The 18,388-nt window shown below is 46.1% G+C and overlaps 2 protein-coding genes across 3 annotated transcripts in view; both read right to left on the bottom strand.

Annotated features, from left to right (window-relative positions):
* Positions 1–2,146: 2,146 nt before the first annotated feature.
* On the bottom strand, positions 2,147–4,846 carry ZFP36L2 (ZFP36 ring finger protein like 2). Its single transcript, XM_068185854.1, has 2 exons — positions 4,599–4,846; positions 2,147–4,072 (listed from the first exon to the last, which is right to left on the bottom strand). Exons 1-2 carry the CDS (start codon positions 4,647–4,649, stop codon positions 2,660–2,662), a joined length of 1,464 nt encoding a protein of 487 aa, XP_068041955.1. The 5' UTR covers positions 4,650–4,846; the 3' UTR covers positions 2,147–2,659.
* Positions 4,847–5,926: 1,080 nt separating this feature from the next.
* Positions 5,927–18,388, bottom strand: part of THADA (THADA armadillo repeat containing) — a 154,694-nt gene continuing 142,232 nt past the window's right edge. For both annotated transcript variants that reach the window (XM_068185845.1, XM_068185846.1), the window contains 2 exons: positions 10,840–11,006; positions 5,927–9,687 (listed from right to left, as the gene is read on the bottom strand). In XM_068185845.1, coding sequence (XP_068041946.1) covers positions 9,349–9,687; positions 10,840–11,006 — 506 coding nt within the window. In that variant the 3' untranslated portion in view covers positions 5,927–9,348. The remainder of the gene's footprint in view (positions 9,688–10,839; positions 11,007–18,388) is intronic.

Here is an 18,388-nt window from a genome sequence, read left to right on the forward strand (position 1 = left end):
AAGGTTTAAGGGACTGATTGGAATAGGGTGGCAAACTGTAGAGATATTAGCTAAAATTCTTCCAGTACTAATACTCACACAGTCCCCAGGCTGCCAAGTATTTAGTTATATAAATACAGCCTCGAAAAGGTAATTTGTTTAAAACCCAAGCCCTGAAAACTGATTAGCACATTTAATGCTAGCCGATTAACACAGATATGCCCTCAGCTGGATGATGGGAGCATTGAGGCAGAAGTCCGCATTCCTGTGAGTGAAGAGGAACAAAGCTTTTGTGACAAAGGGTAAACCTTAATGATGCCTTTTTATTACCCAAACTGCCATTTCCTCCTTACCCTAAACAAGGCAGGAAAGCTAACAGCACATTCACATAGCCCCATAAGCGATGTGATTGATAAATGCCACTACTAGATTTTTCCACTCCAGCTGTTACACTAGAAGCAGCAGAGGTTTGATTCTGCATCTTCTTAATAATAATAAAAAAGAAAAAAATTTCAAAAAAGAAAAAAAAAAAAAAAGCAGGGTACAGTACACCGCTGACATTCCCGAACCTTCTGGAAGCGTTTATTTACTTTGGCCACCGACCAGCGAGGGCTGCAGGAGCAGCGTGGAGTGGCAGTGCAAACTGGTTAATCTGTACCTAGACATATCTGTGATTGGGGGGCGGTGGTGTTTAGCAAGAAATACTTCTGCCTGGCAGCCAGGGCTTCAGCACTTTTAAGGGTTACTGGGGTTGTTGATTTTTTTTTTCCAAAAAATTTTATTGGGAGAACTACAAAACATTTACAGTACAAAGTTTACAGTCTCACATAATCTGTAGTGAACTGACTCCCGAAAAATATATTACAACTCAAGTTGACTTATCCTTTAGTTACATTCAAAACATACTTCTGTTAAAGTAGTCCAAAAGAGTACATAGTGCTCAATCTGTACCTATGTACAAACAAAACTAAGCTACTGCTCATTCATCCACCGTCCAGGAAACTTTTGGAAAACTCCCAACTTTCTACATAAGGAAAAAAAAAAAATTACAGGTTTTGGAATTCAATAAACAAGATATGTTCCTGTATCATAGAAAGTTTCAGATCCAAAGATGGCCTCTGTTCTTAAAAAATAGAGTGGCGAAATTTTGCTGTACTTAAAACCCATCCCTACATTCAAATTATCTCAAGCATTAGGAAAAATACTTATTTGGTTGAGAGATATTTAAGGCAAGCATGGACCCTCAAGAAGGCACTGTGAGACATAATACTGGGACCCCCAATTATTGCTACATACTTTGAGACTATATCACAGTGTGATTCATGGAGTTAGGCAACAAAAATACTTTTTGGTTATTTTTAACAAGTCTGAATTAGATTTGCCACTTTGAAGTCTGATTGCTAAGTCAGTCTTTTTTTTTTTTTTTTTTTTCTCTCATTTTTTAACTCGGACTTTAACTCGGACGGGCTACAACCATTTACATTCTAAAAAAACCCATAGAAATTCCGCAAACTACTTCCACAGCATCGAGACCGATTTCTATAAAGAAACCATGCAATCTTTCAGATTTACGTAAACAAAGAAAGAAATTAATGAAATAAATATTACATACCATCTCTTAAATTAAGAATTTTACTCATTTACAATAAAATAACCAAGTGAAAGTTACAAAAAGGCATATATTACTGTGAAAAGAACACACTCCACATTTTGCCGATTAATAATGAAAATCATAATTTAAACATAATAAAAGAATATATATCTATTGCTTTTCATCATACCCGATAAATACAGTATGAACAAATTACCAATGTATACTTTTCACAAGATAATAAATAAGTTAAATAGTTTCATATTGAGTTGTGTGCAGTGACTCATACATGCAATCAACTCAAACAGCTAAAAAAAATTTTAAAAAATCAGCAGTTATTCTCCAACAATTACAAACTAAACTCAGTTGAGTGCTTCCAAATAAAGCAACAACAAAAAAATTGTTCTAAAAGCCAAACATCCACTAAGTGGTGGCAATGGAACCAATATTAAACTTTGGAATGAAGGTTTTAGCATTTGTTATAATAATAATATATAGATATATATAAAAAAGAAGGTTGTTATCAAGGCATATTCTTGGCAGGATGTTGGATTTTTCTTTTTTTTTTTTTCCTTAAAAAAAAAGCTTATAGGTTTAGTATGTTCTGTGTTTTTATTTGAACTGGATTGAAAGACAAACTAGTTTGTAACTTTTTTTCTGTGTGTCTGCAGGATTGGAGGAGCTGGGCTGGCGAACCGGCGCTCCCCGGATTGTTTGTTGCTTTCTGGTGCTGTCTTCTCTAATGCTGTTTTGTTTTGTTTGTTTTTTTTTTTTTTTAACACAGATGGAATGGCTGCTGCTGGTGCGTATCATAACTTGTCTCCAAAGAACGACAACAACAAAAAAACCCCGAAACAAAAATCCCCTTCTTCCAAGGTCTCTCTACAAAAATAGGTTTGTTCAGTTCGTGTCATTTGCCCTTTTGCAAAATGCTTTGTTTCTCGTTTTGTTCAGCTCTCGGTGTATAGATAGATATATAAAATAAAACCAACCAAAAATAGAGAGGAAGGAGAGGTTTCGCTTTCTTCGTTCCGTAACTTACTTGCAGGGCCGCCGCGGGGCCCCCCCCGGCCGCTGCCCCGTCCTCCCTCAGTCGTCGGAGATGGAGAGGCGGCTGAAGATGGGCAGGCGGCGGCCCGAGTCCAGGCTGGGCGACTCGGAGCCGCTGAGGGAGCCGGAGCTGAGGGAGCCGCTCAGGTAACTCTCCCGATCGGAGAGCGAGTCCGGCGGGCTGGGCGGCGCGTCGAAAACGGGCGACTCGGAGAGGCGGCGGAGGGGCTGGAAGCTGAAGGGCGGCGAGGCGGGGGGCGGCGGGCAGGCCCCGCCGGGCGGCGGCGGCTGCTGCTGGCAGCGGTAATAGGCGGCGGCGGCCGCGGCCGCGGCGGCGGCAGCGGCGAAGTTCTGGGTGTGGAGGGCGAGGGGGGCGATGAGGCTGCCCAGCTCCTGCCCCGAGAAGGCGAAAGCGTTGTTGGCGCAAGGCGGCGAGAGCAGCTCCTCGCAGTAGGAGGCGGAGGCGGGCGGCGGCGGCGTGCGCGAACCGCCGGGGCTCTCCAGCAGGGCGGCGTCCAGGCGGCCACCGGGCGGCGGCGGCGGCGGGGCGGTGCCGTGGGGGTGCGGGGGGTGATGGTGGTGGTGGTGGGCGGAGAAGCCGGAGAAGCTCAGGCTGTGGTGCAGCTTGGGCCGCTCGCCGCCGCCGCCGCGCGGGTGCCCGAAGCCGCCGCCGCCCAGCGGGTGTTCGCGGGGGGCGAAGGCGCGGAGGTCGCCGGTGCTGCCGGCGGGGTGCGGGGCCGCGTGGTGCGGGTGGTGGTGCGGCCCGGCCGCGGCGGCGGGCGGGGGGGCGGCCGTGCCTCCGCCAGGCGCCGGGCGGCGCTCGTCGGCGTTGTGGATGAAGTGGCAGCGCGGACCGTAGGGGCAGAAACCGATGGTGTGGAAGGTGCGGCACAGCTCGGTCTTGTACTTGGGGTGGCGGGTGAGGCTGCGCAGCTCGTGGAAGCCATGAGCGAACTGGCACTTCTCGCCGTACTTGCAAGCACCGCTCTCCTCGAAGGGGCGGCACAGCTCCGTCTTGTAGCGCGTCGAGTTGATGGGGGCCCCGCCGCCGGAGCCGCTCCCTTTGCCGGCCGCCTGCTGCTGCTGCTGCTGAAGCTGCTGCATGAGGTGCTGGCTACGCTCGCCGTTCTCGCTGAAGGAGCGGTCCCGGAACTTGTTCTCCTTGTTGAGCAGAGCCGTGGGGCTGCTGCTGCCGCCACCTCCGCCGGAGCCCGTCTCCTTCAGATTGCCAAACGAGGAGGAGGAGGACGACGACGACGAGGAGGAGGATGTGGAAGAAGAGCTGGAGCCGGTAGGGCTGGGGAACTTGGAGCCGCCGGCCAGCGCCGTCAGGTTGCTGGTCGAGTGCCGCCGCAGGAAGCCCGGCGCGAAGCTGGAGCTGGGAGGGGTCACCGGGGTCCCCACGGCTTTCTTGTCTAGCATGCTGCTGAGGTTGGTCAGGGACTTCTCCGTCTGCCGGGGTGGGGAGAGGGAAGGGGGTAGGGGAGACAGCGGGAGAGAGAGAGGGTGTTGCGGGTGACCGCCTGCCCACGGCCACGGCTCCCCACCGCCGCGGGAGTCGAGGCGGGGGTCGCGCCACCCGACCGCCCCGCAAAGCGGGTTTGCCGGTAGCGCCGGCGGGGCAGGACAGCGCCGGGGAGAAGCCCCCGCACCAGCTCTGCTGCATTTGCAACTTTTTTCAAAAGTTCCTCCTGGCAGCGCAACATGCGGGCAGGGGCTGCAGGGCGGCCCGGCTCCCCCGCGGCTGCAGGACCAGCCCGCCCCGAAAGCAGCGGCCGGGAGACCATAGGGCGGCATTCCGGGGCTCGCAGCCTTGCGTCAGCCGCTGTCCCAGGGCGACTGTCAAACCGTGACCCGCCCGCAGAGCCCGGCACGGGCCTCCCGCCCCGCCGCGCTGCCCCGGTAGCCCGGAGAGTCGCTCTGCACATGGCGGCAGCGGCAGACCGCGTCCCGCCCAGCCAAACGCGCTCTTCCTTACCTTGCACAAGAAGTCAATGTCGTAGAAGGCAGATAAAAGTGTCGTCGACATTTCTAGATCCTGTAATGGTCGGATATACAGGAAGGACCGAAAGATCCCGCTCTCCTCGGAGGGTTTGGAAAAGCCACGACTAAATAGGAGAGGGCCGTCTGCTTGAGATCCGAAACGGTCCCGACTCCTTCCCGGCGGGACGGCGGGTGCCGGGCCGAGGCGGCGACGGCGGCTGCACAGCAGCGGGCGAACTGCGGGAACTCGGCGGCTCCCCGCGCCGCTCCCATATAAACGCGGCCGTCGTTGGTCGCCGGGGGCGGGGCCCCGCGCCGCCCGCCCCGCGCCGCCCGCCAGGCCCGCCCCGCTCCAGCCCGGCGGCCGGGTCGCCCCGAGTCTTACAGAGGGCGCTGGCAGCGGCGGCGGGGCAGGTTCGTGGGGAGCGCCTGTGCCACAGTGAGCCTCCGGTCCCCCCGAGTGGGGTGCGCCCGCAGCGCGGGCGGGACGAGGCGGGGGGAGCGGGGAACCAGCCGAAGCAGCGCTCACGGCGCCCTACGGGCTCGGCTCCTGTGGAGCGCCCCTCTTCGCACCAAAGACCCGACACCCCCGCGTTGCCGCTGCCTGCGCACGGCGGCCGCGTCCCCGGCGGAGTGGCGGCTGCCGCCGAGGGGAGGAGGCGCGGGGCCGCGGGAGAGGCGCGGCAGCGCCGGGGACACTTCTTCCCCGCGCCCCGCCGAAAATAAACTTTTGCCACGTAATTGCTTGAAACAAAGGTCGGGACCGCGCTACCCCGGTGCGGCTGGCAGGACGGGCACGGGTTGCGCGCCCGCCGCTTCTTCCCTATTTTTGAGGACCTTGGTTTGGCGCTTACTTTCTTTCTGAAGTTTGGGAGAGGTTGGCGGCCAGGCGCGGAGGCGAGGTGGCATTGTTATCGCAGCGGCCTGACTGATAAACGACCCCCACCTAACCCTGTCTGCATCTCCTTCCCGCGCCCCGCACCCCTCCCGCGTCTCTCTTCCACGTTCGGCCCCTTCCTTCCTCATGCACGCCAAGGTCCTGTGAGACCCATCGAGTCTCCCGGCCCCCGCCCCAGGTGCCCCCCCACCGCTGGACCGCTGGCGAAGGCAGCGGCAGGTCCCCGCGGCGAGGCGGCCTCCCGGCACCGAGCCGGCCACCGGCCAAGGCGGGCCGGGAGCCGCTGTGCAAAACACCCCCGCCCTCCCCCGCGCCGATAAGGCCGCGCAAACACGACGTGGGAACGGCGGCGGCGGCTCCTCTGCACCCCCGTCCCCTCCCGCCTTTGCTCGGCCCCGGGACAAATGGGAAGGAGAACAGAGGCGGACGGACGTGTAAAGTTTTATGGCTGCTAAAGCCAGCAGAGGCGTTTGATCCTCTTTGGCTTCCGAGCCGGGATGGCAGTCCCGCGCACTGCAAGGGAGCAAACCCGACCACGTCAGCAGGAGCGCGGCGCTGTGCAAACACATTTGCAAAGGAAAGGGAACTCGGGCTGGGGGGCGGGGGTGTCACCAGAGCCCCTCGGGCTGGGGGGCGGGGGTGTCACCAGAGCCCCTCGGGCTGGGGGGCGGGGGTGTCACCAGAGCCCCTCGCGCCGGGTGTGGCACTCGCCCCCCGCTGCCCGGCGGCTCACGCGCTCCTTTGCTCTCTCCCCTCGTCCTCCACCTCCCACGCCGCTGCGGGAGGGAGGCTGCAGGCGGCGAGCTGCTGCCCGGAGCCTGCCACCGCCCGTGAGCCGTCACCCACGGTCGGACAAGCCCGGAAACGGGGATCGAAATCTCCCGGGAAAGACGAGGAGCTGGGCGGCGGAAAGCCCAAACCTCGCTCCTTCCCCTGTCCCGGCAGTCCCCTGGGGCCCGTCCCCCGCTCGGCGAGCGCTGCTGGACTCGGCCGGACGGGCTCCTGGCCCCGTTCCCGGCCCCTCCCGCTGCCGACGCGGCCGGCGGGGACTTGCCGCCCCCCAGCGGCCACCGGCAGCGGCTCCTCCGCCCAGCGGTGCCGGGACACATCCCACGTTCCCGCTCCTTCCCCTCCTCCCGCCCTCCCGGGGCGACAGCTCCCTTCCCGGCGACAGGCGCAGTCCCGCACACGGGGAGCCGCCGGAGCGCGGGGCTGCAGCCATAACGCGTTTCGCTTCCCATAACCTTCTCCGGGGCCGGTCGGAGTCGCCTCCGCAATGACCCGAGTTCAAAGTCTTCCTCCTCCCACACAACTCTGCTATGGAAACATCACCTCGGAGCTGATCCTGCCCGCCAGCCAACCCAGGGAACAGTTTACTGTGACAATCATGCACAGATCAATATGTCAACGCCATTGGGAGGAATACTTTGATAAACTGACTTTGATCAAACACACGGCCGATAAGTGTTCTGGCATCAGGTTTTGCTAACTCTCACCGGCAATCGCTCCTCGGGGTCTAAAGGTTCTTCACTGAATAGTTACACAGTAACCCATCGTCAGCACCGTGTGGTGAAATGTATGTGCACTGATACAATTCTTATTTGCTCTCTTATAAACTCAAGCGGAATGATAGAGGTTCCAGTTGGATCTTAAAACCACAATAAGGAAGACCGAGTTTTCGAGCTGTTTGGTAACTGATTAACCAAGTCCTCAAGGCTTCAGCAAGTTTTATGGTCACTGTGGGTCTATTACTGTGCTGTCACCTGTCTGCATTTATCAAATTGCCAGTATCAAATATATATGAATATGTGTTTTAAATTCTACCCAATTAAAAAAGAAGCCAATGTTACTAGATAGTTTTATGCTACCCACTGACATGAGTAAGGTCTCACAACTTTACAGTGATTTTGATCCGTACAAAGTTCTTTTTGTCTCCTACCACAGAAGCTGTTGCCACACTAGTTCAGGAATGATGGAAAGATGTGGCAGAATCAGCAGCTGTTAATTAATTGTACAGGTCTTGACTATATTTTTAAGAGTGGCTTCCAGACACAATCTGGGCTATTCTTTCCCCAGGAGCTCAAACCAGATGCATACAAATTAATTTTTAGCCTAACTCACAGCATGGCTCATTAAGCTGGATAGTGAGCATTCTGTGAAACATCATTTCAGATTCCAACATTTCTCTTTTGCGTACTGAAGCCTCAAGTTTCACCATAAATTACTTCTTATACAAGTAACCCTGAATCCTGGAAACTTAGAGCAAACACTAAACTTTTATTCCTAAATTCTGTTTGTTGGGTTTTTTGAAGTGGTGAATTTGTGCAGTGTTCAGATATCCTCTGGACCCAACTCGGCAGCTTAGCTCTATTTACAGCAAAGTATTGAAACTCAAGAGAGCAGGGATCGGCCATGGGGCACCGCGAGCAGCGCCGGCCCAAGCCCGATCCTGGCACTCCGGGAGCCCGAGCCCGATCCCGATCTCGTCCCGGCGGGAGCGCGGGCCCGGCCCGTGCGCGGCGGTGCTGTGGCGCCACCTGGCGGCCGCGTGGCGCACCAGGCCGAGCTGCTGTGGCGGGCCCGGCCACGGGACAAGCGCTCAGGCGTACGGTACCTGGGCGTCACCGAGATTTGGGGCTAAGCTGCGCTCAGACACCATCAGGAGAAGAGGCTGAAAGCAACCAGGCGTTCACTGGACATGTTCTTCTTCCAAGGACACCAAAATGACGGCGTACAGGGCCGCACATGCGGCACATGTTGTACAGCCACGCCGCAGCCACACGTCCGGCCGCAGCCCTCGGCTACGGGAAGGTAACAAAACCATTTCACATCACTATTTATTTTTGATGTCTCAATTTCATATCGAAACCCAATAAACCCAATTCGAGTTCGCAGAAAAAAAACATTCAATGCGCAACAAGCTTTTTTGTGTTTCAGACACAGCAAGACCCTGGAGCACGAAGAACAGTCCCTACAGCTGCCCCACCTGGTGAGTGAGAGCATCTCCCAAAAGCCAGGGCTGGAGCACACTAACACCTCTGGTACCCTTCCGAGGGTCCTCACACTGCTCGGCAGGACCTCGCTTTCCAGGCCTGCTTCAGAGCAGGGTGTTTGAAGTAAAGATGAAACCATTTCGTTTGCAATGGAACAGCTGCTTCGTTTTGAACACAGCAAGTCTTCATTTTAGAGCCATTTTATGAAAGTAGTTCTTTGATTTAAAGGAGAAAAGGGGCATGCAGAAATCTAACTAATGCTGTTTCAATGTGCAAAACAAGGTTTCTACCAAAGTGAAAATCCTTGTCTTCCTCCAGAGGAAAATGCAATAAAATTTAAAATATACTCTAAAAATTGCCATAAACAAAGAAGTCACAGTTCGTTTTTCTATTAGAAACACTTAAATTTTTTAAAAAGCATATTAATTTCTTAAGTCACATGCTACATCTTGAAATGAAACAAAACAAAAAAAAACTTTTTCTTTGTTATTAAGATACAGGAGGTAAAAATGTGGAACAAAACAGAACTACAGGTGGCCTGCACCTGGATGAATGGAAAATATTAAGTTTCGCTACTTTACTTCCTACAGTAGCTGTAATAAACAATGCTCAGCTGAATGAAATTAGCAAATGCATATAAAAGGAAAAGTCTTCCACTGCACATCCCATTAAAAAAAAATCAATGCACAATTAATCAGTACAAAAAATGTAGATCTACCCTGAATACTGAAGGTACTGCAGGTTTCTTGAAGTCATCCCAGCAATCCCTAATTCCTTGAACATTCCTGCAATACAGTCTCTCCCTGCCCATCCAGTAATGTGTGCAGCTCTCTTGAGGATGAAGTTTTAGTAATTTACTTCTCCAGATTTTCATTTTTGCAAGTGTCATCAGGCTTCAGCAGATTTAATATTTTAAGACAGACTGATATTCTCTCTTTTTGAATAGCCAATCTTGTGAATTCTGGAGTTCTGGAAAACTCTGGAACCAGAGGCAGAGCTCCAAGAAGATGTTCAATGCAGTGGGCTTGGTCCAGTGCTATTCTTGATAGATGATTAAGTTCCCCATGATCTGGTAAGGTGAGGTGAGTCACTGATACAAGATGTAAAAGGTGCTTACTCAGTTGTCTCACATGAGTCAGCTTCTCTGCCCAAAAATTCACTTCCCCTTTATCAAACAGGGATTCATCTTCTTCCTTAACAAAAAGAAAACCAAAAGTGATTAGAAAATGACTTATGGTTTGATAACAACAAGAAAACCATAAAAGATAAGAAAAAGGATATATATAGAAATTATGACAAAAGAGGTTGTCATAGAACAGCTTTTTGTATTAATAAAACAAGGTAAACATTCATATGCCTTTTCTTAAAGGTTTGGGAAAGCACAGTAAAAAAGTTCCTACTTTGCCAAAGAAATTTTACCTTCAAAGATTAGGCAGTTATGGCACAAGTCTTGGGAAATAGTGGAAGTAAATAGCAGCCCTAATCCTTCACATGTGCTTGCATTCCCGTATGAAACAGTATTATATTTCACAAAGACCTCTGTAAGCAGTATGGTAATTTGCTATATCATGGAGCTTTTTGACTGGATTAAATGAAAATTGCATTGGTCAGTGAAACATCAGAAATGCATACCTAAACTACAGACTTACGATTCATGATATATTTCATGGGTCATATTAATTGCCAACAAACTTCTCAAAAATATAGCTGCTCCTGATCCTTCCGGTTTACCTTCCAGCATTATTTTGACTTTTACAGTCTTTTCAAGACAAAAAGAACACAGTGTGTTTATACAGTAACAGCTTTCACAGAACCAGCTTGGCAAAGCTTTACAGAAACAATCCTGAAGTCAATGACTGATGTAAGCAAGATTGTTTCACGTGTTGTGCAGAACCAGTTACATGGATGATGGCCTAAAGTTACCAAATATTTAAATGCCATCTCTGGGAAAGCCAGCATTGGTAGAACACTGGTCTTGAATGCCCAGATGTGCCTGGCACCCCCAACAGCAGTTTAAATTCAAGAGAAGCCATAATCTGCAATAATACTGAATGCAATTACATTACAGCCTCAAAATGTTTCAGTCAACTATGCCTTGTGAAGTAACTCTTGATTTATTTCAATGTTTGCTTATTGATCTCTTTAATTTTATGCTGGTATTACCGAGAAACTGACATAAAACTCTTTTCATTCTAAATAATATCCATGTGAACTCTTTAAATCAGTTAGTACTGCAGTAGCAATTATCAGGTTTCATCAGATGAGACATTTCATTCTATTCCTACCACAAGACTGCAGAACTATAGTGCTGCTAATATGCTATAGCAACTGCTTGTTAAAATTACCAGGGCAGAAGTCTCCCCATCTCTTTGCAGGTCGCTGTCTCCCAGAAGCCACTGCAGCAGGATTGGGACACCAGCATGGATCTCCCCCCACCGCTGGAGCAGCTCACACACTATGCCAAAGGCTAAATCCAAGGCCATTGGAGCATTCACTATCCTAAATGCAAACTCTGTTGAGAGAAAATATGTGTAAGAATACAGAGCAAGACTGCAAACATTTTCAAATAAAATCAGCACAAAAATGATTTCTTGAAAACAGATGCCAAACTTACACAAACACATGCAGAATGATAAATTATACTGCAAATAAATTAGATGGATGTTTACTTCTGTGCCACTTGGGGCCTTCTCTCAATTCCAGAATAATACATGAAGCCACTGAAAATGCTGATGCTTAATTTTTTTTCTCTCCTACCCATGTAGTGACATTTATTAATCTAGGTTTAAATATACAGATATGTCTCTTAGAAACATCTCCCCACAGTCCTGTCACTATTACAGGGTGACTATTTTTGCCAAACAACAGCTATGCCTTAGATCTCATGTAACGTTTTCACTGGAACTCAAAACCTACAACACATGATATGTTTTTAAAGGGCTGGGATATAAAATGAGTAATTATTCGTTGTGTAATCTCTTTATATATAATAAGATATACGTATACACGCACACATGTAAGAGAGATCAGGCATGAAGACAGGCTTAGAAAAGATGTTTGAGAAGGGAAAGGCAGACACTGTTTATGACCCCATCACAGAGCTATATTTATCCAGGTTTTGGCATCATGCCAGTGCTGCACACAAAGCTATCATCCACACCATATTTCTTCCCTGAACTTCCTCACTGCTCTCATTTGGGGAGATGCTGATTTAACTCTCTGGGTCCTAGGGCTGCCTTTGATAACAGAGTATATAAAAATGCCACAAGTCCTGTGTGTCTACAGGTAGGAATTTCTCCACTTGTAACTTTAATGCAATTTTTTTTTTCTTTTTAAAAGGGGTGAAGGAAGAGGACCAGAAGAGGAGAGCTAGTGGACAAGCCTCTTTAAAATCCCTATTACTGTAAAAAGGATTTTGGCAAAATTAATCCATGTCCATAGTCACCAGCAAACTGGAAAATGTTCACTGAATGGTCTAAGTAGTGGTACATAAGGACATGCCATTCTTGAAGGCTGTAATTTGGGAGCAGACAACACAGCAGAGTCAGAATTTGGTAAGAATCCATACAGATATGGAAGGCACACCTTACTTTTTGTGTGTGACTGTATTTAAGCATTTCTCCTGAAAGAAAACAACCATCTACAGGGAAGAGGCACAGCAGTGCAACCAAGACTTCTCCCTCACAACCCACATTCAGAGCTAGAGCATGGACCCCTGTGCTGTAACCAGTCCCGAGGCCTCAGGCCAGCTGCAGGTTTTCTGGGGTACATTGGCATAGCAGAGAAACTCACATTAAAACACCAGGATCAGGCAAATACACATGCCAAAGAATAAGGAAACATCTAAGGGCACAACAGACCGACGGAAAGATGAGTACACACACTTGACAGACCAGGCAATGTACTGAGGACATTGGGGAGAATGAATTAGTATTTGAGATGATGAGGACAAAGGATCATAATAAGGAAGGGAGTGAAGGAGAAAGAACAGATGGTCCCTTCTTTATCTTGGAGTTAGATGAGGGTAAATGGAAATCTCCTTGAACAAGCAACAGGAAGGCAGGCAGTCAATCTCTTAGTGACACTAATAATGTTACATACACAGTTTGTCTCTGGTAGACAGTAAAATCAAATGTTCAAATCTGTTTTCTTCATGTCAGGAATTATCACATTATCAGGACACCCCTGTGTTTTTTCTGTGAGGGAGTGCTTGAGCAGTGGTATAGTGCAACATTTTGATCCTATTTATTACAGGTATTGGGGTTTTTAGATTTTGCTTTTGCTGACACTCCTTTGCAGGAGTTGGGGATTTTGTTGGGGATTTTTGTTCGTTTGTTTGCTTTTCTGGTGTGGGGTGTGTGTTTGTTTGCTTGAGTTTTTTAGGTTGGTTTTTTTTTTTTTTTTTTTTTAAACCCTTGTTTTCCCTGTTGCTGTGCTCCATTTGGTACCAGTCTGATACTTTAAATAATGGACACAGTGGTTGTCTTTGTTTTGGCTTGCTTAGGCTTAAATAGGAAACAGTTTCATTCAAGTGCCATAGGGACCTCAGCAATACTGGCAATCTTCAGAGATGAAAAAACAGAGATTAAAATGGTGTGGTGTTCTGAGCCTGAAACAAGCATCCTGGTTATGAATGCTTACAAAATGCAATATTTTAAACTCAGCTCTTTTAAATTCTGATGATATTTTTGAGTTTTATGATGATTCCTGAATGCCTATGATAAGTATTTATATAAGGCCTCTTCCTTATGACACTTTATTTGTATTTGATTATTTAGCAAATTAGGTGATGCTGGGAGCTAGAAACCAAACATGATACTTCCCATTGCTGAGTTAGCTGTTGCTTTGGAGGAGCAATTATAGATAGAACTGCCAGTTCTGAGGCCTTTTTAACATTTATTCTTCTGAAGTATAAATACATACAGTGATGCTCTCTTTGTGAATGAGGATGCTGAACTGTTGAGAAATACATCAAGAAACAGATCAGAGCCTCTAATTGTGGTATTACGTGACCATGATGAAAACTACCAAGAGGTAGCAAAACAAGTAATGCTGAGGTTCTGCTTGGACTAAACTTGCTTGTTAGCAGTTTTTCAACAGCATGACACAGAAGAAAAGGCAGTTTTGTGGTCACAGAGTATAGCAGTCTAGTAGAGAATCCTAGAAGTTGCAACAAAGATGAAATGGCAAGTCCTTTTTTGTTGCTGTTTCTTTTCTTCAAACTAAAAAAGAGAAAAGAATACAGGGAAAACACGCAAAGGATGTGTAGCACTTAGGAAAATCATGAAGATCCTGAACACACTGACAAGCTTTCTGTGAACTGCAGATACCATTTAACTGATCAACAAAACTTGTGTGTCAGTTCTGGTATTGAGACCAGAGAAAACAAAGCCACATCACTTTGATAACACTAAAACTTAGGGTTCCAAAATCTGGCTAAGAGTCTGCCTACCTTGCAAGGGCTTTGTGTTAAGAGACGCTAGCATAGCAGCATCTTGGTACTTCAGGTGTTCACAGAGACTCAACAAAATACCAATGTCTGGCAGATGAAGAATTTTCACTTCCACCTGCTCATTCCATTCCACTCCTGCAGAGTATCAGGAATGACTCCATGATTTCTGAAATGCTCCCTCAGCTGCTGTTACTTACAGAACATCCTGAATATTAACTGACTTTGATACCAGTTTACACAAATTTGATGCTAGAATAGTTCAGGATTAGATTTGTGGACTGTCAATGCTACAAGGATAATGAAGAGATATAGCATATATCCAAAAGAAGTGTATTAACTCTCCTAAGCCTGGAGTGCTGAAATAATGCAAATGGGTAAGAGCAAGCAAAGTTACATAGGTACCCATTATTTAATAGGTAAAAAACATTTTCACGGGGAAAATGTTTTATTGCTTTGATGATGCCCAGCTCTAAAAGTAACTGCCAGGGATGCCATAAGCATGCACAGAATCTCCAAAGATACCCACAAAATATGTGTGTCTTCTCAAAAGAAGTGCACAGTCTTCACTGTTTACAATAAGTGCTCCTCACATCATCATCTGCCTGCAAAGGCACGGCTGATTTTCAAGAAGCCACATATTACACACGATTCTGTGTTTGTGACTCATGGTGTGACTTTGGAGAGTGCTCTGAGCAAGTTCACCAGGGGCAAAAAGGGCAAGTGGCTTCCCTTTCACCACAGCCCCCCAGGCCCCTGATGCTCACCTGGGAGCCAGCTCAGGTACTCTGCTGATCACCTGGTAAATGAAGGCTCAGAACAGCACAAAAGGCATTTGGCATGCAGCTGTGGCGTGTGGGCTCTTCTGCTTGGCTTGCAAGCTGAGCTGGTTACCCTGCAGTCAGAATTGGTGTAGCTGGGGGCTGGGGAAGGGAAGATCACAGGACAGCAGGAGGAAGGAAAGAAGCCAAAGGGAGAGCGAGACCTCCCCGTTCAGCAAGCTGCTAGCCCAGGTCAGCCATCAACCCAAACGTCCCCATCAGAGCCTTGCAAACAAAATGCTGAGATTATTTAAATGAGTGAGTGTTAATAGCCTTTCGTAATGTAACTATTTAAAGTAACTGAATTAAAAAAAAAAAATTCAAATAGCCAGGGCTCATAGCTGATTACTGCCAGAAGAACTAAACCTGCAAAAACCAAACCTGAAGATATAGCTAGTGCTATAAACAAAAAATTCAGCAGAGCTCCTTTTACAGCAGTTCTACAGAGTATAAAAATTGTGTTAAAAATATGAGTTTTTACATTTGAAAATGTGCATATGTTCCAACGTGCAAAAACATCATGAGCAAGATAAGAATCTTACTAAATAAGCCACTACAGGGGTTGAAATACCAAAAAAAATCTCTATGACTTAAAACAAGTAGTTACAAGCAGAATAGTTAATACTACTCATCTAAATGAAAAATAAAGATAAGAATCAGGTACTCCATACTTTTTTCATTTTGAGGAATTGAATTTTCATAAAGGGAAAGGGGTTAAGTACTGCACTGTTTTGGTCTTTGTGAATCCGCCCACATAAAAATTAGACCTCCCACATACACATTCATATAGTCCAAAAGCTTTGATCATGCCAGATGTAAATATTTCTTCTAGTAGCCTATTCCACGTCCACCAACTATACAACTGTTCTCTGTTAAAGCTTCGGTGATATTATGGGGAACTGAAAGGATGTATTAAGATGTATAATATTTTATGCACAACCATGATAAAATATAGGCAAAGGAGAAAAGCAGAACATATTCCTTGCCTAACAAAGTATTTTGTAATTTTTATATTGCAAATTGTTAACATTCTAGATCAAAGAGCAATGCAATTTTTGTAAACATATACTGTGTTCAGAACAAATGGAAAGAGAAGTGAATCTGCAAGGAAGCTTTGTGTAACACCTCTGAGATAAAATCTCCTAAAGAACAGTGTGCCAACAGTAGTGATGTTTTCAAGGAAAATATATACGGTAAGCTCTCCAACTGAAATTAGAGAAAGTATTTTAGGTAGACCACTACCATCTGAACTGGTAAAAAATTTTTTACTTTCTTGCACAAAGTGCTGCCCATCAAGTTATAAATATTAGTACATCACTATCAATATGGTACCTCATAACACCCTGGTAAAATGAGGTAGTCTTCTTACTTCAGATGGAAGTTGAAAAAGACATCGACCTTTAAAGCAACAAAGATCATTGAATGATTGCTTGGCAAAACTGGGGATTTATCTCATTTTTTCTGATACATCACTGTAAAAGATGATTAGTATCAAGCAAGATAACAGGTTCTCATCCAAATGATGGCAGATTCAGCATCACAGTCACTAATACCTGTAATATTAGATTTGCAAATGGAAAATCTCACCTAATCACTAATCACTTCTTTGTTATAAAAAGACTGTCTTCCTTTTGGTGCTCAGTAATAATCAAGCTTATTCTATTCTCAGCATATGAAAAATATAAGAGAGCTGAGTGAAGCAGTGCTGCAGATCTATTTTTTACTTAAAATGCTATGTTTATGTATGCCTAGACTTCATAACATTTAAAAAGCCTTCAAAAATTTAAGAAAGAAAAAAAATCCATTGGCCCAACTCAAGAGTTAAAAGGGCTGGTAAATAAAGTGAGGCTAGAAAATGCATTTCCTATGTTGAAATAGGTTCTAGTTTGAGGTAGGCAGGAATTGTGCAACTCCACAGCCAGACCATGCATAGGTGCTGCTGGACATGCAATGCTACCACCGGAAAAACAGCAGGGCAGAATAAAATTAAGTAAAGGGGTGTTCATACCCACCCAGTCTCCATAATAATGTTAGAGCGCTATCACCCTTCTGGGCACTAGGATTAAAAGAAGACAACTGAGAAGCAAAACAAAAGAAAAAAAAACCCAAAAAACCAAAAACAAACAAACAAAAAAACCCCAACCAATCGGAAAAAAAAAAGAGAAAATAAAGAAATGGTAACTGTTGCATCTGGATGGCTGGCAGATGGCTCTTGCAACTGCACTGCGTCAATTTAAGTTACAAACATCAAACTTTCCACTTCTTAAAATGACCATTTATGTAAAATCTAATATATAAGCAGATTCCTTTTCATAGTGTTTCATAAAATCAAAGGCAATTAGATCATTTCTATCCTCTCGAGAAATACCATTCCCTAGATGACGTACAGCTGCTTCATATGTTTTCCATTTCCCTGCCTGAGTCTGTTTTATAGCTGTGCTTTTTCAGGATGCCTTTAAATAGAGGCCCTTCCTGACATCACGCAACACGATGTCAAAACACAACACCATTACAAAACAAACTAATCAAAACTAATTTCTTAATAGTTGCAGTCCCTGAGTAGAGTGGCGGTGATGCTGCTCTCAGCTTTGACTCCGATTATAAACAGATCTGAGTTAATAACATGTCTGATTAGCATGGAAACTTACAGCTCAGGACTGAACAGAAAATTAGTCCCTTCTTGAGGAAAAGAGCACACACATATTCACTATCTTTTCAAGCCCTTTTTTGGAATGTGAACCAAACAGTATTTTTCAACCCAGTAACTACGTTATTTTTCCTTTTTAAATATATGTGTATGTATATATAAGATTTTCTCATGTAAGCCATGCTCCTGTACATTAAGGGTTTTATTACAAAACAACCACAGCTCACAGATCTGTCAAGAGGAAACAAGCATTCGGACTTTACCTCTTACATTACCACTTTTGCAGAGCTTCCCCCCCTCCAAGCCATGTTCTAATTTAAGCAGCAAAAAGACAGTATCCCCTTGCCTAAACTCACAAAACTCATGCTTTTCCATTTTATAAGGTAAAAATATTATTCAGCTAATTTTTAAAACACTGCCAATGAGAACACATGGTTTTTTAAACTCAAATTATGTATTTACTGGAAAAATGAAGGTAAATATGGTTTCCAAACTAGTAGCAATGGCTAGAATTAAATGTATAACTGAAGACTTTTGTTACTGGCGTGTACCACCTATACAGAATTTTTTGCTTAGCGCTGATCAAAGTTACTGAATGTGAAAGAGCTGTATGTTACAGCTCTGCTGTAGGAACACAGGAGACACATTTACTTCTGTATCATAGATGGAATTTTAGAGTGACATCTGTGGAATGATGCTAAGAGGCTTATAATTTAAAGGATAAAGGAATAAGGAAAGAAGGGGTAATGAGTACAAAAAGCTAAAAAAAAAATCTTGTAATTATTATAATTATTCATATAATTTGGGCTGAACAAAAAAAAAAAAGGCAGCAAGCTATTTTAAAAGCATTAATAGAAAGGCAAATTTTCCTTTATTGCTATGGAGCCACAGCCATGACCATCACAGCCTGCATGAAGAGCCTATCCAGATCTGTAAGCTGCTGTTCTGTTTACTCACTCACAATTAAAATGCTGATA

This window comes from Anomalospiza imberbis, chromosome 3, assembly GCF_031753505.1.
Source record: "Anomalospiza imberbis isolate Cuckoo-Finch-1a 21T00152 chromosome 3, ASM3175350v1, whole genome shotgun sequence".
Lineage (NCBI taxonomy): Eukaryota > Metazoa > Chordata > Aves > Passeriformes > Viduidae > Anomalospiza > Anomalospiza imberbis.

Coding starts and splice junctions, on each gene's coding strand:
- ZFP36L2 (XM_068185854.1), bottom strand. CDS start 4,649: ATGTCGACGACACTTTTATCTGCCTTCTACGACATTGACTTCTTGTGC. Junction 4,073..4,598: donor ACATTGACTTCTTGTGCAAG/GTAAGGAAGAGC, acceptor CCACCCCGGCAG/ACGGAGAAGTCCCTGACCAA.